The sequence below is a fragment of the Canis lupus genome, chromosome 8, assembly GCF_003254725.2.
Source record: "Canis lupus dingo isolate Sandy chromosome 8, ASM325472v2, whole genome shotgun sequence".
In the NCBI taxonomy this organism is placed as follows: Eukaryota; Metazoa; Chordata; class Mammalia; order Carnivora; family Canidae; genus Canis; species Canis lupus.
The window spans coordinates 42,830,681-42,850,255 of record NC_064250.1 but is presented as its reverse complement, the minus strand read 5'-3'; the positions used below and the strand labels follow the sequence as shown (position 1 = coordinate 42,850,255).

Genomic DNA, 19,575 nt, shown 5'->3' with positions numbered 1-19,575 from the left:
CTCCCCCCCACCCTCCCTCTTGGTCTGTATTCAGGGGAGCGCTTGGCCAAGCCGGAGAGAGGCAAAATGAGAGTGCACAAGATCTCCAACGTCAACAAGGCCCTGGATTTCATAGCCAGCAAGGGTGTCAAGCTTGTGTCCATTGGAGCTGAAGGTGAGTGAGGCCTTCTCTGGCTGCTACACCACACCTCATATCCTGCTCCCTGTTCTCTTGGCCTTTTCTGCCCTGACTCCTGGGTTCCCACACCCCCCGGGTGCATTTGGAAGTGGGGCTGCTAGCACCTCCATCTGGTCGACCTGTGGATTCTTCATGTAACAACTACGATTCCCATCTAGTCTCAGCACCCCCCACATCTAAAGTGCCCACACATCTCCCCAGGCCAAGCAGTATGGATTAGAAGGGGTTGGGTGCCTTTGCATGTGCAGTTCCTTCTGCCTTGACCATCACTCTCTGCTGCCTCAGCCTGGCTGCCCTCCCACTCAGAGGCCCTTCCTGACTATTCCACAACTTCTTCCCTGGAAAAGCAAGGGCTGGCTCTCCGGTTCTCACCTCGATGCCCAACGCCTCCAACCAAATCCTGGTGCCATGAGATCCTGTGAGAGTGGCATGCCACCTCCCTCACCCACAGGCCTGTCTGCTTTGCTGCCCGAGGCAGGGAATTCTGTTGCCTGGAGAGTGTCAGACACGGGCTGGGTGGAGGGTGAAGGCTGCCCTGAGGCCCCACGGAGCCCCGGGAAGACCAATGTCCAGAAGCCTTCAGGAACAATCTTCATAACATTTCTCTGCAGATTAGCTTCTTGACTCTCTTTTCCTTCATTTGAATTTTTTTTTTAAAGCTCAATATAAATCGTTGTTAGTTTGTTCTTATTTAAAAGAGGCAGTCTTGTGTGCAGTGTGATGGCACTGAAGGATTTGGGGAGGGTGGAGGTGATTAGAACGGAACGTCGTGGCCAGGCCGTGTCAGGACTGCACCCCATGGATTCAGACGAGACTCACTGGGCACCTGCTGTGTGGTGTCAGAAATCTAGAGAAAGTACAAGTTTCTATCCGTTCGTTCATCATTGGAGGTATGTGCACGGCTGTGATCCCTGAGCACACAGGCTGTGGCAGGTACTGTGCCAAAGCCCTTTGTACCAGCGATCTCCTGGAACCCTCTCACAGACTCTCTGGTGGCTCTAATTATTATCCTCATTTGATGAAAAGGAAACACATGCCTAACAAGATGAAATAACTTACTTAAGATCCCAGTGTTGGTAAGTGGCAAAGCCAGAACTCAGGTCTGTATGATACCAAAGAAATGCCCCTGAAAAGTGGCCTCTTGAAGACGGTGGAGGACTTGCTCCAGTAAATCATAGGAGCAGATCTGTTTTCTGGTTGATGAGTTTAAAGCCCTCCCTTGCCCCCCTTTCTTCCTAGAAATTGAGGGATTTTATGTTGCTACATCAAACACAAATTTTAGCACAGTATTGGCAAACGATAGGCCGTGGTGTCAAATTCAGCTGGCATGGGTTTTCATAAAAATTATCTGCTTTCCTGCTACTATTGGCAGGATAGTTGAGACAGTGACCGAATGGCCTGCAAAGCTGAAAATATTTCCTATCACACTTTTGCAGAAAAAAATTTGCCAACCCCTACCTTACTGGGGACACAAGCTAACACTTGAGCAGTCATGGGTGGTGCCCCATGTGTCCCAGCACACCTTCAGCTGAAGCTGATGCCTTCCACGTCTGTGTGGCGCCAGCTCCTAACAGTGTGACACACACAGCAGGTGCTCAGAAAATGTTCAAAGGACGCACACATAGCAGGGTACTTGTTTTGTGAGTGGGGACATATTCTCTGCTTCTTAATAAGAAGAAAAGAGTAGTTTGCTCTGTTAGGGAAGATTAAAGACTTGGCTGAAAAAGTTTCAACTAAGCAGGGTTGGGAAACCAAAGAAGGTGGCGCTCAGCTGGTCTGGTGCAAGCTCACATGCCCACAGGGGCAGGGAAGTAAAGGATGTATGGGGGGGGGCAGGGGTGGTGGTAGGGATGGGTAGGGATTGTGGAGAACTGGGGGTAGCACGTCCTAAGTGGGGCACCTGCCATGCAGATCTAATCATCTGTTGGGAATACAGGTCCAGCATTGCTAGATCTTCCAGTTTTTCAAAAGAAGCCAGAAATCCAGATTTTTAGAAAGAAAAATTAAATAGCTACTCACAAATTAAAAACAAAAACAAAACTGAAGTCCAAAGGGGAAGGTGAGAGAGAATAGCACTTGGTTCCAGCTCTTTGTCTGGCTAGACAGGATGCTGTCCCCGTCTACTTGTGAGCAGGCCTGTAGGGTGACCATCACCAGCCACATTTTATAATCAAGGCAGCCGAGGTTTAGAATAGTCGCTAGGGTGGAAGCACGTGGTGTGGTTGAGCACGGGCTCTGGGCCAGACTGCTTCCACGTGGCAGAGCCAGGCTGAACCTGGGAGTCTGGGCTCTGGAGCTGGGGTCTGAACCTCTTCCCATCACTCCAGATGTGGTGCGTGGGGGCTGAGGACAAGACTTTCCTGTCTGCTTTTTCCTCAGCCACGGAGTGGTGGGTCAGCTTGGCTACGCTTGCTCCAGCAGAGGGTGAGGAGCAAAGACAGGTCTGGGCATAAACTCCATGCAGCACCTCGACCTTCCGGAAAGTCAGCTTAGCTGGCCACGGCTTTCTAATTTTTTTTCTTTTTCACACAGGCCTCGCTTCTCTAAAGATTTGGAAAGGCTCCTTCAAAATGAGATAATCCTTCTCTTCTCACTGCCCTAGGGAGTCTGTGCGTTAGGCTGAGCCTTCCGCTTTGAAATCACCTCTCCCGTTTCATACTGAGCGCTAAGATCATGCTGGGGTGACTGCTCTGCTGTGCCAGGAAACTGGATGAGGCCACAAATGGGTTTTGTTTATTTTAATGAAATGAAGTTTACTGCTCTAGACTATAAAATAAAAGGCAGTGGAGCAGATCACTTGGAATGAGCTCTCATAGGGGTTGGGGCGGGGAGAGATGCTGCTGGTTACCCTGAAGAACATTCTGGGCTGAGGGAAGCAGGCCCAGCGTGGGCAAGACCTCACGGTGGGATTATCACAGGGGGATTATCACATGGTGCAGGACTAGACTCTCATGAGCCCCTGAGGGGCAGCACCAGGCCCGGGAGAGCCCATGGGCAGGCTGATTCTGGATGACGGGAAGGACCTATGGGCATGGAATGGAATGGGTGCCCTGGAGGGGTATATGGCCCCTGTTCCTGAAGGTGTTCAGGTGGAGGCTGAGAGCAAGGGACCTCCGTACATCCAGGAGGGATTAGAGTAGATCCTTGGGCTTTCCTGTACTGCACTTGATTTAGAATGTCTAGACTTAGTGGAATTGAGACCTGACCTAGGTGAGAGGTTGGGATTTAACTAGGTGAGAGGACCAGGAAGGATTTTTTTATCCTACGATCTTTGGGCGGGGAAAGTCTGATGGCTCTGGGTGCCAAGAGCCTGGGTGTGGTCTTGAAGATTTATCCCCTGTCCTCAGGGCGGAGGGACGGTGGTGCAGTAGCTAGAGCATTGGTCTGCAAGCTGGTTAACCCGGGGGGTCTGGTTTCTGTTGAGGGGGAACCCGGGGGGTCTGGTTCTGGTTTCTGTTGAGGGGGAATGTCTTCATTCTCTGAATCATGTGCAGGTGACTGCACCCCTGGAGTGGGGGCAGGGGGTAAATACAGGATGCCAACAGCTTCTTGGCTGGCTATAGACCAGGAATGGCAGAAACATGCCCCCCGACCCCCACTGCCTTCTTCCCGCACCCACATCAGACATTGTAGTCTATCCTCATGTTTCTTTCACATGGCCCAGCTGTGGCCGTGGGACCTTCCTTTAGACTCAGCATGCCTGCCCCCTGACATAAGCTGCTGGGAGATGGTGTGTCCCTGCTCCAGACATAGATGCCTGGGAAAAGGATTTGTCCTGGGGGTCGCTTGGGGGGCTACGCTCTGGGTGTGGGACAAGGAGCCAGTGGGCCCCGAGGCTAGGGTAGGGCGTGGGTGTCAACACACCCCACTCTTTTTGCCTGTACTTGGCTCTCCTGTTTCTTGCAGGATCTGGTATGAGTGAGAATTCAGTGAGCAAAAATCCTGGCGGTTTCTGGGGAAGGGAGAGAGGAATAAGTACGCAAGACCCAAAAAAGAAGCCACTGTCTCCCTTAGTGCTGGGGAGGGCTGTGAGCCCAAGGCCAGCAGGAGGCCCAGGTATTTGGCCTTCGAAAGTAGGGCAGAAGAGGGGACCACAGGATGGGGGCACAGGCGGGGGCTGGGGCTGCAGTCACACTCTTGGAAAGGTCCGGTGGCCCCATTTTTTTCATGCCTCTTTTAGACCTTAAAAAGATGCCTCCTGTATTGAAAATGTCCATGAAATTTAATTCTTGCATTTTCTACTCTTCATATCATAAAGATTTCTCCAAGTCATTAAAAATGTGTGAATGTCATTTTTAGTGGCTGTGTTAATTGTAGAGCACAGCTGTGCTCTGTTCCAGACCCGAGTCCTTCCCTGGAGGAGCCTGAGTGCCGCTCTGTTCTCCCAGCCACAGGCCTGGGTAACCTCTGCCTACACATGTGTAGTGCCCTCCGGTATTCATTCGTTCGTTCATTTATTCAACAGATGTTGATGGAAGGTTTTCTTTGTGCCAGGAGCTATGCTGGGCTCTAAGCAGTGATGTAAAACAAAAAAATTGTTCCCCTCACGGAGCTTATGTTCTAGAAGTGGGGAGAGAGAAAATACACACGCATGCACGCGCACACACACGCACACACACACACGTGTCAGATGGAGAAGAGTCAAGCAGGGAGTAAAGTGGGAGGTTTCCAGGAGCAGATGAAGAGCAGATGGAGGGAGGTGAGGGACAGTGGATACCCAGGGAAGAGAGAGCTACGGGGAGGCCGTGTAACTGGAGGAGGTGGGGCCCCCCTCCACTATCAGAGCCTCACTGGCCATTGGCTTTGACTCTGAGTAAGATGGGAAGCCATGGGGGTTCTGAGCAGAGGAGTGATGGGGGCAGGGGATTTACTCCGTCACACTGGTACTTGGTATATTCGTGGTTTCCAGCTTGGGGCCATGACAGGCTCTTTTATATGGCAGCCGTACCCTGCATGTCAGATTATTGGCTAGGCATAGATTCGTAGAGGTAGATTTCACTGTCAAAAAGTCAAACAACTTCAAGATGCTTGATCCTGTTGCCAAATTATTTCCCAGAAAGTGTATTTTTGTTTTTTGTTTTTAATAAGATTTATTTATTAGAGAGCAAGCGAGCCTGTGAGCATGCATGAGTGAGAGGGGCAGAGGGAAGGGAGAGAGAATCCAGAGCAGACTCTGCACTGAGCATGGAGCCCACATGGGATTTTATTTCACGACCCTACGGTCACGACCTGAGCTGAAACCAAGAGACTGCCGCTTAAGCGACTGTACCACTCAGGCACCCCCAGAGAGTGTTTTTTTGTTTTTTAAAGATTTTATTTACTCATGAGACACACACACACACACACATACACACAGAGAGAGAGAGAGAGAGGCACAGACACAGGCAGAGGGAGAAGCAGGCTCCACGCAGAGAGCCTGATGTGGGACTTGATCCCAGGTCTCCAGGATCACGCCCTCGGCTGAAGGTGGCGCTAAACCACTGAGCCACCTGGGCTGCCCGTTTTTTGTTTTTTTGTTTTTTGTTTTTTGAAACCAATTTACACTTCTAGCCACAGTGTCGTAGCTTGTTACCATCAACACACATTAAAGAGTTTTTAACTTTGCTAATTTAATAGCTGGGGAAATATCTTCTTTAATTACAAGGGAGATTGAGCATACTTATAAATTGGTTATATTTTGTGTTTTGTGAAGTATTTATTCAGGTTCTTTGCCTATTAGGAATTTAGGCTTTTTTCCTTATGAATTTATATAAACTGTTTAAATGTTATAGATACGAAACCATTGGAAGTTACAAATGAAAGGGAATTTTTAAAAAACCAAATCATGGGGCACCTGGGTAGCTTAGTGGGTTGTGTGTCAGCCTTTGGCTCAGGTCATGATCCCAGGTCCTGGGATTGGGCTCCTTGCTCAGCATGGAATCTGCTTCTCCCTCTCCTTCTGCCACTCCCCTTGCTTATTCTCTCTCTCAAATAAAATCTTTATGAACTGATTCTTAACTACTACCTGCCTCTGTGTTCTCCCAGCATGTTCTGCAATGTGCTACCTGGCTGTTGTACATCTTCAAGAAGACGGTTGTACCCTACTCTGTTCTCTGTGTCTTATCGAATTCCTCCCACTCAGATCTGTGCCCTGCTGGTGTCTGGGGCTCTGGGACGGGCTCTGAAAGGCCCTTGTTAGCAGGAAGAGTTACATCCTGTCTCCTGTCCAACGTGGTCACCTGTCCACCTCAGCACCCCAGCACAGGCTCAGCAGAGTCACCTGCCTCACCGGGAAGCAGCGGCAGTGCTCTGTACCTTGTTGGATATATAGCAGCATGCGGTGTTGCCCTCCCTTTTGAGAAAGGGGATGAGATCTTAGAATGTAGTTTCTTTAGTGGAATCTACTCTTGCTTAAGACACTTGTTGGAAGCAGACCCTAGTGAACATGGGCTCAGGATATCGGGAGTTCCTGGAAGTACCCCTTCTCATGGTTCTTTTTGTTTTTTTTTCCCATAGTTAGTTTTTCAGGTTGGAAAAAATACGATATTCTTTGGATGCCAGACTGTTAGCTGAGAGTACCTTGCCATGGGGCTGAGTTACTGTCTCCTAGTTTGGAAGCAGGTGAAGGCAAGGAGTCTGCATTTGATTGTCATGGGCTTAGCCCCCAAGACCATAAAGGACTCCATGTCTTGGGCTCCTTAAGGACAGGTACTTATGTTTGTATTCCCTGCTTCTGGGCTTGATACAGAAAGAAAGAAAGAAAGAAAGAAGGAAAGCAGGAAAGAAAGGAAAGAAAGGAAAGAAAAGAAAGGAAGGAAGGAAGGAAGGAAGGAAGGAAGGAAGGAAGGAAGGAAGGAAGGAAGGAAAGAATTACTTCATAGAATTTATAGCATTTTAAAAAAAATCTAAAGTGTTGCTTAGACTGAATTTAGTGGGTTATCTCTTAACTGTGATCTGGAAGCTGTTGTTTGATTTTTTTTTAAATATGTATTTTGATACCCAAGTAATGCCATGGGGTTGATTTGTGAGTTAGTAAATCCTTCAAGATGTCAGTTTACAAAGCTTTGTTGGATTGATTGCTTTCTGTTCCCTACACTGGCTTTTTGCGTGTGGATGGCTAATTTGAGAGCTGTGATTACCCAGACTTCCCCAACTCACAAAGTTGCCAGAACATTTGTGATGATTTAGAAACCTCTCCCTCTTCTCTGTCAGGCTGGTGAGGACACCCCCTTCTCTCTTGCCTTCCTTGATGTACCCAGTGAAATTGGTCACACCTACCCTGTGTCCTGGATCACCCCCAAATAGACTTCTTTCCTGGCACCTGTGATGCCTAATAGTACTTTTAAAAACATTCTTACTTTTCCCTAGAGGTGGAGCTGTGTGGTCTTTGATTTCTGTCTCTGTACTCTCAGTGATGTGGGCACTCCGGGAATTTTAACTCTGCCCCTGCTAAAAGCCATCCTAACATGTCCTGATGCCATTTCTCTAGAAATCGTGGATGGGAATGTGAAAATGACTCTGGGCATGATCTGGACCATCATCCTCCGCTTTGCCATCCAGGACATCTCTGTGGAAGGTGGGTCTTCTGCTCTGTGCCTTTAGTCTCCCAAGCTCCCTTCTCTCCCCTGCCCTCACCATCCTCCTCCCTGAGCTCAGCCTGGTGAATTCCCTGACCCCTGGCAACAGGGGCCTAATTGTGGACCACATCCTGGGCTTCTGGCCCATCGCTGGCATCTGCCTCCCTCATCTGTAAAGAAATCAGAACTGCTTAGGTGCTGGTTCCCACTGGTATGTTGGCCCCAGAGAATCCTCCTCACTTTGGGACACTAAGGTGCTGTGGGAAGTATTGGGTTTTAGGTTGTTCAATCCAAAAGGGTAGGGAAATAGCTTAGTAACCAGGAGAGAGTGTCTCAGGATTCCGAGTCTACTCCAGGGTCTCCACTTTGCTCCCATAGTGCCCTCTGGTGGCCACTTCACAGATCTTTGAGAGGCCATGGTAGTCTGGGGCTGGGATCTTTTTAAATTTTGGTTCCAAAAAAAAAAAAAGGAAAGAAAATAAATAAATAAATAAACTTTTGATTCCACACTCCAGCAGTTTTTGAGCTTTCTATCTGATATGTGTGTATTTATTTTGTAATAAGTTATATTAGTATATTGATATTCATATTATGAAATATACACACCAAAACAAATTTTAAAAAGGTGAGATGGAGATAATATTTTAAAATATTTTGTATTCATGGGGCACCTGGCTGGCTCAGTTGGTGGAACGTGTGACTCCTGATCTTGAGGTTGTGAGTTCAAGCCCCACACCCGGTGCAGAGACCAAAAAAATAAATATGTAACCTAAAAAATATATTTTTGTTCATGGTCATGTCCTGTGAATCTTAAAAAGATTTTTATTCAAAGTAATTTTTTTGATGGGAAGAATGTAGAATAAATCACTTTCTTATGGAAATTTTGGTTTGACACATGATGATACAGCCATCTGAAGTTTGGATTATAGATATATGGTATTTAGGGTGGAAGTGGCTAAAAAGGTGTCCACTTCATATACGGTGCTAGTTAGTGATGGTGAATATAAATCCACTTTCAAATTGCCTTCTTGATGAGATCAATTTGATTCTTTGGGGCTGTTGTCATTGTTTTAATCTTATATAGCTGATGAGCTTGAGCTGAGTAGAAGCATTAGCTTTGCTGATTTTTTTGTTTGCTTGCGCTGGAAACATTATCTTTGCAGAAATCATTTAATGTCATTTAAAAGTCCATTTTGTAAATTGAGAGTAAATGAGATCACCCAGGAACCCTCTTTGCTGGGTACCATATCTGCAGTTCACAGATGTGAGCCCATGGGGGCAGTGTGGTTTGCAGCCCTTCTGGGCTGGGAGCTCCTGGGGTCCCCTCGGATACCTCCTTGCTTTATTTTACAGACACGGGTCTGCTTCACACATACAGCAATGGTATCAATCCATGCATTAAATATAAAGGAACTTTATTTTTTTAGATGATCCTAATGCTTTTGCCCCACACGGCTGTGTGTACTCTGCACAGCTTGTAGACCCCTGTGTGGAGATTCCAGGACTTTAGATTTTATAGACCAATCAAACATAGACCTCACATAGGTTGCTGATTTATTTTGTAGTGCTACATGTCTTTGAATAAAGGGGAATGATGGGGGAGGTATTCTGAAAGTTTGAAAGGCCATTACCTCAATATTTAAATGTAATGTGGCTAGCTCGTAAAAGCTGCCTGTCTTACTTTTTTGTTTCTCAAATAACTTCTCAAACCTTGTTGAGGAAACTCTTAGTGGCCCGGTAGCCCCAGGGTTGGAATCTAGGGGTCTTTGTAGGGACCCCTCATGTGAACAAGCCGGGACCCCGTGGTCCTGGTGGGGCTTCCTGTGAGCCAACACCCCCTCTCTGTGGTGAGCCAGCCCACTGACCTCTCCGCCCGTCATCCCCCTCCTCACAGAGACTTCTGCGAAGGAAGGGCTGCTCTTGTGGTGTCAAAGAAAGACAGCCCCTTACAAAAATGTCAACATCCAGAATTTCCACATAAGGTGAGTGGCTGGGGGCTGAGGGGCTCTTGCAGAACCTATGCTGTTCCCCTAAGACCCCTCGGCCCCCTTTGGCTGGGTTAGTCTCAGCTCTAGAACAGAGCAGAGGTCCTTGGGGAAGAAGTGGCTTTCTAGGGGAGGTCCACAGCCCCTGCCCCCACAACACTCCTTCTCTCCCAGCAGTGCCTTTGATGTGGTTGTGCTGCTGTGTATGCTTTTGCTTGATGCTGGAGCTACTGGGGAGCTTCCCAAGGGGACTGTCCAGGAAGTTCCAGCCTGGGGCACTGGAATAGAGCAGGGGGGGCACAGACAGAGACCTTGGTGGAGACTAAGTTGGATGTGGTAGGTGTCTCAGCTTCTCAGGCCCCACAGGATCCTGACCCCAGTGCCTGGGATTGTGGCCGGAAGAAATGTTTCTTCTCATCCTGTCTTCCCCTCATTCCTGCTCCAAAGCACTCTGTGGAAAAAAGGAGGACCCCCCCCCCAATTCTCTTTTAGGGATTTCCCCTCTTTTAGAGTTCTGTCCAGCCCCACTCACCAGCTTGCCTCCCACCTTCTCTCTCCCTCGGACAGCTGGAAGGACGGCCTCGGTTTCTGTGCCTTGATCCATCGACACCGGCCTGAGCTGATTGACTACGGGAAGCTGCGGAAGGTACGTGTGCTCGCCTGACTTCCCAGGCCACTGTCTTAGTGGGTGGGAGGGTCCCTGCACTCTAGCTCAGCTGCCTGGCAAGGAAGAAAATGAGGTTGAGAAGCTCCTGACTTACCTGAGAGCTGTGTGGCCAAATCAAACAGAGCCGAGGCAGGAAACCCTAGAAGTGGTAATTACTTTTCTTCCAGAGGCGGCATCCCATACCTTCATACTGTTTGCCTGATGCACTTCAGTGACGGTGGGCATCCCTGTGTCGATGTGGTGGCAGCCAGTGAATCCATAGCCATTTGCCACCCCCTATAAAGTGGGGCCCTGCTGCCTGTGGCTGTTCAGTCCCTTCCCCCGTTCCACGGACTGCAGGGGTCTTAGTCATCTGGGGGGTGAGAGCCTAGGCGCCTTTGCTACTCGGCCAGCTGCCCACCCTGTGTGTCTTATCTTTTTTCCCTGTTTCACTGCGTCTGTCTCTCCTCTCCTTAATTTAGTTGCATCAGCAAAATCCAGCCCAAATCCTAGCACAGACCTGGTCTCACTGAATTGTGAATGCTTTCCAGAAAGCATGGGTTGCCAGAGCTAGCTGGCATTTGGACACAGGAGAGAGCTGTGGGGCTCTGGCTGGGAAGCTCTTCCTTCCCGCTGTGGCCTTACGTGGGCAAGGGAGCCTGGCTGTCCCTGGAAATTGAGTGTGGCTTGTGGGTGTAGCCCGGGGCCTGAGGGCTACTTGAGGTCCTGGACGGAAGTGACTTTCACTGCTTGGCATTGTCTTTTTTTTTTTTTTTTTTAATCATTCTGGAAGCCGTCAGAAACTTTCCCAGAAGGACTCCACCTTCTCTATTTTGAGTAGTTTCTTCCTGAAAGCATCCTGGATGAATGTTATTTATTTCTTTGTAACCTTGTGATTCTCATCTTAGCAAATGAGGAAACTGAGTCCTGGGCTGACAAAACCAGGTTGCTTTAGGTTATTCTAGAGAGCCAGGAAATAGTGCGGGAGACCTAGCAAGGAGCTCCCATCCCTACGTGGTGGTTTTTTCCCCACGTTAGAAGAAATTCTTTTAATCGTTGTGAAGCACACGTAACGTAAAAGGTAACGTACATGAAAACACAAAACATATATGATGTAAAAACCCAAGCCATGCTGAGGTGTCCAGGGTGGTGGCAGGGATGCATTCCCATAGGTTGTCTCCTCAGCTCTTCATCCTGTACCATGGGGCCTCCAAACTCACGAAACCATCATGCCCCACTCCCCACACTGCCAGCCCCCAGCAGCCACCATTCTACTTTCTGAGTCGACGGGTTTGAGTCATCTAGACGCCTCATATATAAGTGAATTGTACAGTATTTGTGTCTGGCTTGTTTCACTGAGCTGAAGTTTTCCAGGTTGACCCAGGTGGTAGCATGTGTCAGAATGTCCTTCCTTTTGAAGGCAGGATAATGGTCCACTGTGTGGACACCACCCTGGTTAGTCTGCTCATCTGTCACTGGGCAGTTGTGCTGTTTGCACCCCGCAGCTCTTGTGAATAACGCTGCTGTGAATAGGGGCGTCCAGCTATCTCCTGCAGTCCCTGCTTTCCATTCTTTGGGATATGTACCCAGAGGTGGGATTGCTGAGTCATGCGGCAGTCCTGGTTTAACTTGAGGACCCTCCCTCCTGTGTTAATGTTCCATGGCAGCTGCACTGGTTTACCTGTCCCACCCATGGTGCCCACGGGCTCTCATTCCTCCGCATCCTTCTCAGTCCCCAGTCTGTGTTCTAGAGATGGTGCCAGAAGCCAGAATAGTCCAAAGGCTGTGGCCGTTTGAAGGAGCCCCCACATTTCATGGACCGTGAAGCAGCAGAGGGGCTTGAGGTTTCCCAGTGCACCTCCTAATACCAGAGGGGAAGTGGAGGCTGGGTTACTGACCAGCCCCGCCCCACCCCTGCCAGCTGCTGGGAGAGCTGCAACTGGAAGTCAAGACCAACAGTGCCCAGGCCTGTGGACTCTTCCAGTGTGTATATCTGAGCTGTTCCTTCTTGGGCTGTAGGCCAGTGTTCTTCACCCTGTTTCTCTGACACATGAGGCCTGGAGAAGGAAAACTGGTATTGTAAATGCCCACCCAGCAAGCCCTGGGGGAGAGGGGACCATGGAAGTCCTCTCTGCGCCCCCATCTTTGACCACCAGATGTGGGTTACCGGTGACTTCTTAGGCCCTCCCCCCATGCCTTCATCCTCTTCTTCCTCTAGGACGACCCACTCACAAATCTGAACACAGCCTTTGATGTGGCAGAGAAGTACCTGGACATCCCCAAGATGTTGGATGCTGAAGGTAAAAGGTGTTTTCCTTCTGTGCCTCTGGCTCTTCTCTCACCTGTCAGAGAGAAGAGGGATGGGCCTCAACGGCCTGACATGGGAAGGGAAGAGGCCTGGCTCTGGGACCTCATCTGGAGAGCCCGGGGCAAGGGGCACCCGCCTGTCAGGGATTCCTCAGTTCCCTGGGGTTTGGAGAGGAGGCTAGCTGGCGATGGGTGCTGGCTGGTGCCTTTGAGGCTGCTCTGTACTGACCGCCTCAGGGTGGTTCCCGTCTCCATCTTGGAATCGGGGTAGTGGGTGCTGGGATGGAACACAGCATTTCCTTGTTGTTGTAGGGGAGGGAAGAACTCCTTTCCCCTACCCTCTCCGGCTCTCCAGCTGGGATCCTGTGAATTAGACTGGCAAAAGACAGATTAACAAGAGAAAAGCAAACAGAAGTCTATTCACATGTCCATACACATGAGAGCTCTCAGGGTACTTCACAGGGTGGTTAGGAGTTTGGGGTCTATATCCACACCTGACTTGTAGGGGAGAGGGAAGGGACAACCAGCATTTATGGAAAAGCAAAGTACTTTTTAGAAAGATGAATGGGCCCTTAGGGGAGAATAGGAGGGAGAGGGGATAGTGTGTGACAATGTCTGTCTGGGACCATTTTCAAATATATGCCAAAGCTGGAAGACTAGTCTATGAACTTCCATATACCCATCATCCCAATAAAACAATTATAGACTTTGCCACTTCTTTTCCCCTTTTGTTTTCTTAGGTGAAGTATTTTATTTTATTTTTATTTTATTTTTTAAAAGATTTTATTTATTCATTCATGAGAGACCGAGAGAGAGAGGCAGAGACACAGGCAGAGGGAGAAGCAGGCTCCATGCAGGAAGCCTGATGTGGGACTCGATCCCGGGACTATGGGATCACGCCCTGGGTGGAAGGCAGGCGCTAAACTGCTGAGCCATCCAGGGATCCCTTAGGTGAAGTATTTGAAAACAAATCGCAGACATCACAGCATTTCACTACTACATACTTCAGAATACATACCTTAAAAATATGGGTATTTTCTTATGCAACCATGAAACAAATTTCATGCTTAGCAAGTTGACTGTTATCCCTTGATATATCTACTGCCCAATTCAAAATCAAATTTTTTCCAGTCATTTCTTTTGCGAGTTAGTTTGTTTTAATCAGGATCCAAATAAGGTCTGCATGTGGCGTTTAGTTCTATTTCTTCTGTCTTTTCCCATCTGTAGCACTTCCCTCCTCCTTCCGTTCCTTTTTCCTCCTGCCATTGAACTTGCTACAGACACCGGGCCAGCCGTTCATGGAACGTTCCATATTCAGGGTCTGTTGTTTGTTTCCCTGGGGCACTATTTTTCTCCACTGTCTATCTCTCATGTTCCTGTACATGGAGATTGATGCCAGAAGCCCGTAGGACTCAGGCTCAACATTTGGGCAAGAGGACTTGGTGGTTCTATAAACTCTCCACGTCACATCAGGAAGTGCATCATGTGTTCACCAGCTGGCTTTTAACTCCAGATTTTTCTTGACAGATATCGTCGGAACCGCCCGACCGGATGAGAAAGCCATCATGACTTACGTGTCCAGCTTCTACCATGCCTTCTCTGGAGCCCAGAAGGTACCAGGGCCCCTGCCCCTTCCTTGCGCAGCACACCTCATGCCGGGCCCCAAACCATGCGCCCCTGCCCCACCCGCCTCTCCCCGGCAACAGGGTCTGGATGGTCTCTTTGGTAGAGTTAGCTCCCGGTGCCAACGTGGCGTGCTGCTCTTGCTCGGCTCCTCTCCCACCCTGCATCTCTGCTCCTTCTCTCCTCTTCCTCTGCAGTCTCTGAGAAGACTGGGCTAGAGCTCGCCTTCTGGGGCCCAGAGGGCTGGCTTAAGCAGGAAGAGCTGCCTGTGTGAAGTCAGCCTGGGGGTTCTGGATGCCTGCAAGGCGCAGTGGGCAGCAGCTCCTCTGTGCTCACCTTCGTTGAAGCTACAGGCATTAAAAGAGCCGCAGGGCTTCTCCTGGAGAGGCATCTCCTGTCTTCACTGACCTATTTTACAAACGTGTCACAAAGTTCCCACCTTTCTCCCACTCATGGGCATGATTTAGCAAATCTGTCCACAGCTTCTTGTGGGTTCCTGGTACCTTCTATATCCTTCTATATCCCCTCCTTGGAGGTGGGGGGAGGGAGGAGGTGGGCAGCTGTGAACCCCTTCAAATACCCTGGCTCAGTTTTGCTCAGGGAGGGAGGCCTGAGTTCAAAGTCTGGTTGTGCAGGTTCTGCACTGCACAAGGGTACCACAACTAAAGAGCACTGTTCACACCACAGACATTAAAGATTTGAATGTTTTGTTGTGAAGCTTAGCTCAGGCAGCAGCAGCCCCTCTCCTAGACCCGTCTCACAGGCAGGACCCTGGAAACACAACATGCAGGTCGACATGACCACAGACCGCAGGCCGGGCCTTCATGATTTGGGGCTGTGGACTTGTCACATCACATGGATGTGCTAGGCAAATTCCTCACCCTCTGCATGGAGTCTGAGTGACCTGTCTCCAAATGCATGATGGGGGTGCTCCCCCCACCTCCGCCCAGCCTTCCCCTCTGCTCTTCCTCCCCCTTCCCTGTCTTAGCTTGTGCTCCCTCCCCTCCCCTTACTCCTCCCACCATCTCATTTTTCCTCTTTCTGCCCATTCCCTCATTTGCTGCCCATGCAACTGTCCTGTGTCCTCTCCGTCCACCACGGCTGTTTGGGTTTATTCTTGCTGCCGCCGCCCTTTCTCCTCAACCTCTTCTCCTTCTCTGTGCAGATGTGTAGGCACGCTAAGGCCGGAGGGGAAGGCCATGTGCCCTATTGTTTCATGTCACTGCCACGCCTTCTCGGGTGCGCGGAAGGTGAGCTCCCCCTCGGCCTCGTCCGCTCTCCCCGCCACCCTCCGCCCGCCTCTTCAGTCTTCCCTGGATGCTCTGGCAACGCCCCGTGGGGCCACAGCCCTGCAGTGACAGGAGGGGCTGGAGAAGCCCCTCTGCCTCTTGGAGGAGGGCAGGGTGCTCTCTGAACCTTGGCCGGGACGCCGGAAGGTGCCGGAGAGCCCCAGCCTCTGGCCGGCCCCCGTGTTTCTGTCCGTACGCGCTGGCGGCCGCGGATGGGAACGAAGCCTGCGGTCTCCGCTCCTTCCCTGGAGCCTGAGTCAGGAGCCCTTATCCCGAGAGTACAGCTCTTGGCTGTGCTTCCTGACTGTTCCCCTAAAGGTTCAGGACTCCTTCCTCTTCTCCCCTCCCTGCTTTGGCCAGCCCATCCTCTCAAATGACCCAGCAGACGGGCAGGGAGAAATCTTCCTGCCGTCTTCCTGGCGTCCGGGCCGGAGGCTCAGAGCCCTTCCCAGCCGGGCCTGCCACGGACGTGGTGCAGGCTGCACGCTCCGCAGTGGGACCCTGTGTCCACTGTAGACCGTGGAGATTTGAATATTTGTCACTGAGGTCCTCCTGCAGATGGCAGTAGAAACATTCTCAAACACAGCAGTATGATAGTTTTCCAATAGAGGTGCCTTGGGAAGAGGCGCCTCTCAATCACACAGAAACACCGTGTGAGCTAGTAGCAGCCCTGTTTCCTGGCCAGATGGGCACCCAGAACTCTCCCTGCCTCCCTTCCGGGCCTCACCTTGTCCCCCCTGAGACTGGAGAGCTGTCCCGTGTGCAGGCTGCCTCACAGGTGTCCTGGCCCTCCACCCCCCTCCAGCCCCTTCCAGCCTCTTCTCTGGTCTGCTTCTTGCTTCCTTTCTCTATCCCATCTCTGCTGCTGCTCTCTTGTCACCTTCTTCTGGCTCCTCTGACCCCCCACCTCTCAGCCAGGGTGTAAGCAGCATCTGTCTACTTCTCGGGTGGGCTCCCAGCCCTGCCTGCTTGCAGCCACAGCTGGGGTGGGTGAGGGGGGGTTTCCTCTTTCCAGCTCTTCCTCTTTCTCCCCTGCTCCTCCAAGGGTTCTCTCCTGGGCTTCATGCCTGCTGACACTGGCCTTCCCTGTGTCCTGGCTGATGATCATGCTCGGACGGGAGTGTGTGCGAGAGTATGTGCTCACATGTGCATATGTGCGTGTGCATGTAGCAGCCTGCTTTCTTCCCTCCCGGGTCTCATGCCACCTCCCCCCGCCCCCCCGCTCCCGGCCCCCGCCCATGCCCTCTTCCTTCCCTCTCATCCTTGTTGCAATCATTTCATGCTACTTTTGTCCACATTGAAGGACAAGGTCACTAGTGGGTGGAGGTGGTGGTGCATTCTCATGTCCCGGGTCAGGGGCCTCTTCCGGAGTTGGCCCCAACTACTTCTAAGGATTCAGGCAACTGCTTAGAGCCAAGTGGGCCAGGGGTAGGGGAGGTCTCCCCCTCCCCTATGGAAGAAGGAGGATTCTTTCAGACTCATACTCTCTTCTTGTCTTGACTGTCTCCGTGTCTGGTGCCAGTGGGGGGAAATATGCTGAAACCCATGCCCAACGCCCTGCATCCTCTCCACTGTCTTTCCCTTGTCAAGCCGTGGACAGTGGAACTAGAAAGACGGCAGAGTGTCTTGCATGCATGCACGTGTGTACACGTGTGCGGGCGAGTGTGTGTCACAGTCCATGGACCCATAAACAGGCATGTAGCACGCGAGTGCACGTCGTTGGTTTTCCTGGTCAGACAAAGACCCACTTCTGTTTGAAATGGTGGTTTGGGTTCTGGTTCTTTCTCCGTTTTCTTCACTCCTCCCCTTCCCCTGTGTCGATTTAGAATCATCAGAAAGCAGCGGATTTTGTTTATGTAATCTGTGCTTTGAAGTTCATGGTCTGTTGGGGATGCTTGTGAGAAATAATGAGCTGGCCCTGACCAGCTCTGCGGTAGGTGTTTCTGGTTGCTTTCAGGAGTTGATGGTGATGTCTGCACCTGCCCTGTTGGCCCGTCGGTTGCTTTTTCACATCATGAATCTCCTCTTGGAGGGAACCACCATTCTTGCCCTCGAGGAATGCACAGTCCACTTGGGGGAGCCCTTCCACCCAGAAGCCAGCCTTGGCTGCCATCTGATCAGCGCCTGCTCTGCCACAGAGCTGAGCAGGGGACAAGTGGATCAGAGGGCTGTGGGGCTGCACGACACGACAGCTTTCTTGAATGAGAGGCCCTGGAGCTTGGGGGCCTAAGGGTTGAATAGGAGTCCTCTAGTGAAGGTGTGGCAAGGGTTGGGAAGGCAGTCTCAGCTTGTGTGACAGCTTCAAGGTGTGACGGTGCAGCCTGTGAGGGGAGGGTGAGTTAACAGTGGTGCCAGGGCCCTCCCGCTGCCCAGCGCGAGGCACACGAGTGAAGCCGGAGATGATGGCTGCTGGGGAGCATGCTGAGCCCCTTGGCCTGCGGGCCCCACCGGCAGGGACACTGGGGCTGGCTGCTGATTTAGACTCTGGGAAAGGCTGTGGGAGGAAGGAAATGGGCAATTCTAGATAGAATTTGGGAGATTTTTGACTAAAAAGGTCACAGGTGACATTTTTGTGGCATTCATGTGAATCTGTGAGTGGTGGAAGGCAGAGCCATTGTGCGTCACTTGGATGCACTTTGGATGGTAGACGTCACTACCTGTACCGGTGAATTTGATGTTGCTTCTTAGAACAGCAGTTTGGCTTGGGATAGCTAAGTTATTAGTATTCCAGGAATAATAGTCCATAACTTAAAAAACAACTCTAACATAAAACCAGATTGTTCTGTGTTAAGCTGCATAATAATACAGTTGAATGTAAGTCATGAAAAATAAACCAAGGGAAGGTATACACAAATGTCTAGAAGTCTTCCTTTGGCATTTAGAAGTGATCCTTTTGCCCAGTGTTATGGAATATTTTCTCAGCCTGTTCCTGTTATTTTCACTCATGTCCCTGATTTCATGCAAATCCTGTCAACATCAGAAAGGTCTTGGGCAGTCTGGTTTTGCTTCTTGGGGTCCAAAGCACCCCATCTCCTCTTGCCAGAACAGCCTAAGGCCAGGACTTTTCTAGGGTTGTTCTTCTGATGGTGTTTCAATTTCTGTTTCTCTAAGAGATTGAGTCTTTCCTCCCCTAGAACCAATGTCTCCCTTGAGCAGTCTCTTTATGACATGGTGGTGCTGGGTACCTCTCTCCTAAATCCCCCATCATGATGGAGTTCTTGTAGCCACAGGAGAAACCATTTCTAGAAAATGAGTGGGACAATTAGGGTAGGCTTCAATCCCACCCTCAAAAGTCTCACTTGCCTTCCACCCCAGCAATTATGTCCTATAGACCTTACTTTCCTTCGTGGTCTCTGTGACCTCCTGGGCTGGGGGTGCTGGATGGCTGAACCATTCTTTGTAAAAGGACCAATGTGGAAGCAAGTGTCACGTAGTAGGCTTCTGCAGCAGGGTGGCTGCCAGCCTAGGGGAGTTAAGCAGTGAGCAAAAGAAATAGATCAAGGCCTTGAAGTTTCTACCTGTCTTCCCCATAAAATAAAATCTGGATTCCAGGAGCCTGTTTCTTTCCTAAAGGTAACTGTGGGAGCTGGGCTGTCCCTTGAGGGCAGAGGCAACCCTGATGGAGTTTGCAGACAGGCCATTGCCTTTTTGAAAGAAAGTACTCTTGCTCCGTAATGCCTATCCTTTCTTTCCAAAGGCAGATTTCCTGGTTGTAATGATGGGTTTTCTCAGTCTCTCTGGGTGAAGCCACCTGGGTGTAGGCAGGCTGAGTTGCTGGCTTGGGAAAGAGGCAGGTCTCTGAAAAATTCCCAGGTGGCCCACTTGGGACTCCCCTCCCCCCTGCCAGACTTCATCCAGAAGGAGCCTCTGTTGACCCTGAAACAGCCAACAGTCTCTGAGGGATGGGGGAGGCTCCTGTGGCTCACAGGACAGATCTCTTAAAATTCTTAAAATGAACACAGGCCTCATTTAGTTTACCAGTTTGACATTG

General features: G+C 50.4%; 1 protein-coding gene across 5 annotated transcripts in view; it reads left to right on the top strand.

The window, feature by feature from the left end:
* ACTN1 (actinin alpha 1) overlaps nucleotides 1–19,575 on the top strand; it is a 94,748-nt gene that overhangs the window by 55,357 nt on the left and 19,816 nt on the right. For all 5 annotated transcript variants that reach the window (XM_025444163.3, XM_025444162.2, XM_025444159.3 and 2 more), the window contains exons 3-8: nucleotides 35–154; nucleotides 7,647–7,733; nucleotides 9,629–9,716; nucleotides 10,287–10,365; nucleotides 12,584–12,665; nucleotides 14,200–14,285. In XM_025444163.3, coding sequence (XP_025299948.1) covers nucleotides 35–154; nucleotides 7,647–7,733; nucleotides 9,629–9,716; nucleotides 10,287–10,365; nucleotides 12,584–12,665; nucleotides 14,200–14,285 — 542 coding nt within the window. The remainder of the gene's footprint in view (nucleotides 1–34; nucleotides 155–7,646; nucleotides 7,734–9,628; nucleotides 9,717–10,286; nucleotides 10,366–12,583; nucleotides 12,666–14,199; nucleotides 14,286–19,575) is intronic.